The sequence below is a fragment of the Pleurodeles waltl genome, chromosome 8 (genome assembly GCF_031143425.1).
Source record: "Pleurodeles waltl isolate 20211129_DDA chromosome 8, aPleWal1.hap1.20221129, whole genome shotgun sequence".
Lineage (NCBI taxonomy): Eukaryota > Metazoa > Chordata > Amphibia > Caudata > Salamandridae > Pleurodeles > Pleurodeles waltl.
The window spans coordinates 1,392,808,633-1,392,814,632 of NC_090447.1; the positions used below are offsets into that span (position 1 = coordinate 1,392,808,633).

The 6,000-nt window shown below is 43.7% G+C and overlaps 1 protein-coding gene across 3 annotated transcripts in view; it reads left to right on the forward strand.

Moving 5' to 3' along the window:
- Window positions 1–3,474, forward strand: part of SLC36A4 (solute carrier family 36 member 4) — an 820,425-nt gene extending 816,951 nt beyond the window's left edge. Inside the window, exon 13 of one of the 3 annotated variants that reach the window (XR_011194611.1) lies at window positions 2,474–2,590. Coding sequence is in view for 2 of the 3 variants with exons in the window: in XM_069202450.1 (XP_069058551.1) it covers window positions 2,474–2,802 (329 nt within the window). In the remaining variant the exon portion in view is untranslated. Of the gene's footprint in view, window positions 1–2,473 lie in introns of all 3 variants that reach the window. The other 2 variants (XM_069202450.1, XM_069202452.1) reach the window with 2 other exon arrangements.
- Window positions 3,475–6,000: the final 2,526 nt, after the last annotated feature.

Here is a 6,000-nt window from a genome sequence, read left to right on the forward strand (position 1 = left end):
GTTCCTGGCGGTTCGCCCGCCAGGAACAGGATGGTGGTATGGGGTGTCGTGGGGCCCCTGGGGGCCCCTGCAGTGCCCATGCCAATGGCATGGGCACTGCAGGGGCCCCCGTAAGAGGGCCCCACAAAGAATTTCAGTGTCTGCTTAGCAGACACTGAAATTCGCGACGGGTGCAACTGCACCCGTCGCACCTTCCCATTCCGCCGGCTGCATTCGGAGCCGGCTTCCTCGTGGGAAGGGGTTTCCCGCTGGGCTGGCGGGCGGCCTTCTGGCGGGAAACACAGAATCACCGCAGCGGTCTTCAGACCGCGGAGCGGTGTTCTGTCGGGGGAACTCTGGCTGGCGGCCTCCGCCGCCCGCCAGAGTTAGAATGACCCCCATAATCTTTAGTTATAGTAGATTGTCGAATTACGTCTAACTCTTCCATTTCTATTAAAAAAAAAAAAACTAAACTCATTTTGTCAACACTGTAGCTAATGAGTATCAAGTAATGGCAATTGTTAGAGATATAGATCCCAGCCCTGGAGTATGCGACAGAACCCTTGTTACGAGGATTGATTATCTGCTGCCGTCCCCTGCTCCAGAGGGATAGGCAGGCACAGGCTTGGCAATTGCCTGTTGCAACTGGCAAGCCAACATAAGCCACACAAGACGTCCAGTAGTCACTACAAAAAAGTCAGTTTTGTGGATGAACAGACTGAATGGATATTTGTAAGCTGATGCTGAGCAATGTAGCAGATAATAATAGTAAAATCATCAGCAATTCACGTTGCTCTAGATATATAAAGGTAAACAGAGATTCTTATTCTTCTGGTAATTTTTCTCAAGAAGAGGTCACCTTAGGGATAGCCATAACCTAAGTAGTGTTGACAGTGATTACTATGCACAGGTGTTAAAGGCTTTTTCCCTAAGGCAGTAAGTCTCTGGTCACTGGGAGACCGAGCACCAGGTCCTATTAAGAGTGAGAAGATTTACATTTGGGAACGGGAAAAGGGGGCATCCCTTTTTGAAACTACAGTCCTGCTTCCTCAGAACACTGAAACAAACGTGAATTACGTGACTCTCATGCTATGGTGGTTCACTGCCGTTGTTTGTTTCAGGGTGGTGTTGTTCACCTGCATATTCAGTAAGAGTACCAGCAGAGAAGATCGTCTCTGGTTCTGAAGGTTTCTGACAATGCTGTGTATCATCAGAGACAAGCAGTTGTTTGGTTGGTACATAGAGTACTACTGACCTATCTCCCTTGGTCAACTGAAGAGGCCAAATTAAACGTGTCTGTTCAGTGAAGCATGCTGGGACGATTTTTATCTTTCTCTTGAACCTAGTTTTTATTTCAGAAAGTTTTAAATAAAAGTGTTTACAGTAACAGCAACCTGAGAGATTGAAGTATTTTGAATATGAGAAGTTTTGCTTGTGCAAATAATACACGCAGTCATAGCGTAAGTAGATGTTGATAGATGGGACAGGCAACACTTTATAACGCTGCAAAGTAAATCAATATGTTATAACAATGTTGTCACTTATAATGAATGGATAATAGTAGTGCTTCTGTCAGTACAACATACAAATAAATTCCGGATCCAGCATAAAAGAGCACTCAAGGCCAGAAGAGAGAGATGGAGAGCAAGAAAAACAAGCACTGGCAAAGCCAATAGGTCGTGGCAATCTGAGAGCTAAAGGCGTTGGCAATGTTAATGTATTTAAGTATGTTAATAAAAACAGCCCCAGAGCCGTACACAAATGCATTTACATTGCCAATGCCTATGGCGCTCTGATTGTCAAGACCTATTGGCTTTGTCAGTGCTTGTTAACAGTGCATTGTTAGAGATGATGTAGAGCATGAACCCCCTCGCAGAACTATGAGGAAGGTAGGTCATACAAAATTCTGTCTTTGCAGTTTTATACAACTGTAGGTACATTGATCGCATAATCGTAGCCTTTAGTATGAGATGCTGACTCGATGTGAATTTGAGACAAATAATGAAGAATTCGTTTTTCTAAACGACACATTCATTGTACGTTTTCTTATGAAAAACTCAATTGCATATATGCCTGATTCATAAGCAAATAATGTCGTCCTGTGTATTTTCACTATCAGTTTTCTCAGTGCTTGTCCATTTTCAGCATATGTTCTTGTAATATTGACTGGAGCAGATAAAAATCGGTTTCCTCATTCCACGTAGCATAATACAAGTAATCATTGTGGGGTCATTTGGAGTCTGTGTAAACTGTGGCTGGGCTCATCGGTCCACTGAATAAGAGGGCTCGTGGGGGTTCAGACTGAAAAACTAATAAGAAAATAGACTTTTCTTAAATTCACTATATGTAATTTCAGTTCACTCATATTTATTTGATTATCCTGCTTGTTGGTTCCCGAGCTTACCCTACACTCTGTTAGATTTCAATCATATATTAAAATTAATTAATTAAAATGTGGAAGTAAAACATAAATAAATGTACTCTAATTTTCCAGGTGCCACGGCAATCCTGATTCCCCGTTTGGATTTGGTGATTTCCTTCGTGGGCGCTGTGAGTAGCAGCACACTAGCTCTGATCCTACCACCTTTGATTGAAATAATCACATTCCACAAAAGTAATTTGAGCTGTTGGATTATTCTGAAGGACATCTCAATAACCATCATGGGAATTATTGGTTTTGCAACTGGAACATACGTGACCGTTGAAGAGATCATTTATCCCACTGCCTCCTTGAATCCTGCTCCCACCTTGAATCCAGCTGCCTCCTTGAATCCTGGGGCCCTTACATGGAGCCCAATGGCAGTTTTCAATTCCACCCGCTGAAGTACATGAGTAAACTAATAATGATTGAATAACAGATTTCTGTGCCTCTTGCAGTACGCCTGGACTAGAGTTGGACGGTTATAATAAAGTTGATGAATTTCTGGACATTGGACATCTAGACAAGACTTCCTCCTTGGATTCCTAATCAATGTTATTTTGTGGTATGTCTGATTGTACTGTAATGCAGTTGTTGGTGTTCCTATAGGCAAAACCATTTTTCTGGAGTTTTATCTTTCTGTGCGTTAGTTTTTTCTCATGTTATCCATTTGGTTGAAAATTAGCTATTAGCAGGGTAAATTATTTTTTAGCAGGGTAAATTTTTTTTTTTTGGGCAAACTTGGGTGGTGGCCACATTGTAAGGGCAGCCAATGATGTTGATTTCTAAATGAGTAATATAATTGCTACCTGCAGCGTACATAGGAATTTAAATTGTCTGGGAGCTTGAGGGCATTATTTATGAGATTCTCGTATGAGTTGTTGAGGAGATTCGCCTGGAGATTTGACTGCAGCCTTTGACATTCAAGAGCTAAATGCAAGTGAAAAAGAGAACATATCTATAGTCACCATATTACTGTTGACAATCCAGCAAAATGTGGTAGCCAACTTTCAGCAATAAATGCGAAAATCTGTGTTTTGTTGCAGATAATAAATATTGGTTTGTTTATACTTCAATATATTCTTTATTTATTGCCCAAAAAGATTAATGTGAGTCTAAAAATATCTCTTCAATAAGCTAAAGATTCTGTTGCTGCATTTATGAAGTATGCTATATGTTTCTTCTCATCTGATTTGTAACAAAGGAAGAGGCATGAGATTTGTAAGGTTTTGAACCAAGAAGGTTCTGGTGTTTAATGTTTTGAGTTCTATTGCAAGATCAATCCATAATCCATTACAGCAGCATCAGCTGTATTTTTGTCACACATCCACATTAGGCAAAAACTGTAAAAAAAAAAAAAAAAAATTACATTCAACACATAGGGCTTTGGGTCCCAGTTCAGGTGAGGTGGGGTTTACAGGGCAGCCAGGTGCTTGAAGTCGTTTGCCACTGATGTCCCAGGGATTGTCTTACTATGGCTCTTCAAAGTGAGCCAAATGCACCCTTTCCACACTTGACTGCCAGGAGAGCGAGGGTGAGCAGATGCAGGCTTCTTAGGGAGATAGTTGGGGGCCACAAGCCCAGAACTCAACAGTCAACCAACAGATTAAACCAATAAATCAATATCCAGCCCAGTGTTTGTCTTTTGGGAGAAAGAACATACTTTTAATTACACATCCATGCTAAATACCACACAGTTCAATTCGAAGTACACAGACTAATATTCCTGGCCATGGTTCCTCTTTGAGCACTGAATTCTCCCCACTTCCTCTGTGCTCTTTCCCACCCAGGTAACCCTTTCTTGGTAGATATCAGTAAATATTGGCAGAAAAATGATTGAGGCACAGATGAAGATATTGCTCAAGCTCAAATGTGTAAACGGTTCATTCTTTTTCTTACCCCCGGTGTTGTAAAGGGTGTGAGAACAGCCTCAAGGCCTCGTGCTCACTTTAGCATGTTGAAGGTGCGGGTTCTCAACTTCATACAGAGATCCATGGTCTTTTCATGCCGCTCTGGTGCTGGCCCTAGGGGAGGTTGAAAGTATCCAATTTCTTCTGCATCTAAGACCTCTCAGAGGAGCGGACGGGGACCAATAAGTGCCTTCAGAGTTCTCAACTTTCGTGACCTGTATCTGGTACTACTGTCAGTCACAAAACACAGTGTGCTGTCACCACTGCTTTATGTGCTACACCCAGGAGAAGAACAGTTGTCCTCTATCCACTGTGAGGGTATTCTTGGCACTTATCACCCTTCCAAATCACAGGACAGGTGCTTGACCTTGCATGGCCAAGGACAGGCCTCGGCGTTCACACTAGAGTAGTGTGACACCACTGACAAAAATTGAAGTCAGGATTCCAGATATACATGCAGTGGCACACACATGGCAGGGGATAATAACAGATCTGATTACCAAGATCTTTATTTTACTGTTGGAGATGTCCTGTTGTCAGATTGGCACAAACGGTGGGAAAGTACATCTACATTCCCATGAGTACTCCCGGCTTGTACTCTGCTATCTGATAGAGACATCTAGCCTCTTATTCCTTACCTTTGAATTTCTCATGCGTCATACTGTATCTGGAAGATTTTTGCCTGATCGATACCCCTGCACACCTGCTAGGTAAGTGGCATAGATCGGCTCTGCCGGGCGGCAGCTGCATCCCCACTAGAAGTGACGTCTGCATCACCTATATATATGCCACCCCGGCTCGCTGATGTCAATTCCTTTCTTACTGCACCAGTTAGCATGATCCTGAGAAGAGCTACCTTTTTGTTGTTATTTTGACAGACTTGTTTCAACATTTTGTCGACTTTGTTTTTGTGGAAATTTTCCTCCTGGTGTGTCGATGAAGACAGGGTTTAAACTGTGTGGCACCTGTAACTACGTCATGTCAGTTACGGATCCACACCTGGTGTGTCTGTGGTTTCTTAAGCATGGCCATGACTCCAAGTCGTGCTCAGACTGCTGGGCCATGGCACCGAAGGCTTTGACAGAGTTTTCCCTAAAGCTGCTAGCGGTCGAACAGGAGATGCCGTGTTTCACGACTCCTAGGAGATCTCAGTTCCGATCAAGGGGAATGTTGCGGGACCACTCTAGGAGTCACAAGTCCTCTTCTTCCCACTTCAAGTCAACTGGATATTCAGGAAAGAGGCATAAGAAGCACAAGAAGTCGAATTGTGGCCAACGCAATGACGGAACATCAGTGATTAAAGCATGCTTCTTCGGAGCCGTTGCCAGGTTCGACTCCACACCTCTGTGCTTTTCCGGGTGCCGGAGCACCCACTTACTCAGGAAAAATAATTTTACAAGGCCATGCGCTGTGTGTTTTGAGTGGGCTAACCACTCCACAGCGCCTTTGGGCCGTGCAGAGTCAGAGGGGGTCCCATCAGGTTCCGCGCCATTGGCTCCATTCGGCAGCCTTGTGGATCGGATCACAGTTCCACTGGTACACTGTTCACTGGTACCAGTCATGCCACCATGAACATCCCCAATGCTGGTGGTCCCGGTGCCACCAGCACCCACTGGTGGCACTATCGCCATTTGAATCCCTGAACATGACACAGAGTTGTTACAGAGTTGACAGACACTGATTCCAGCACCC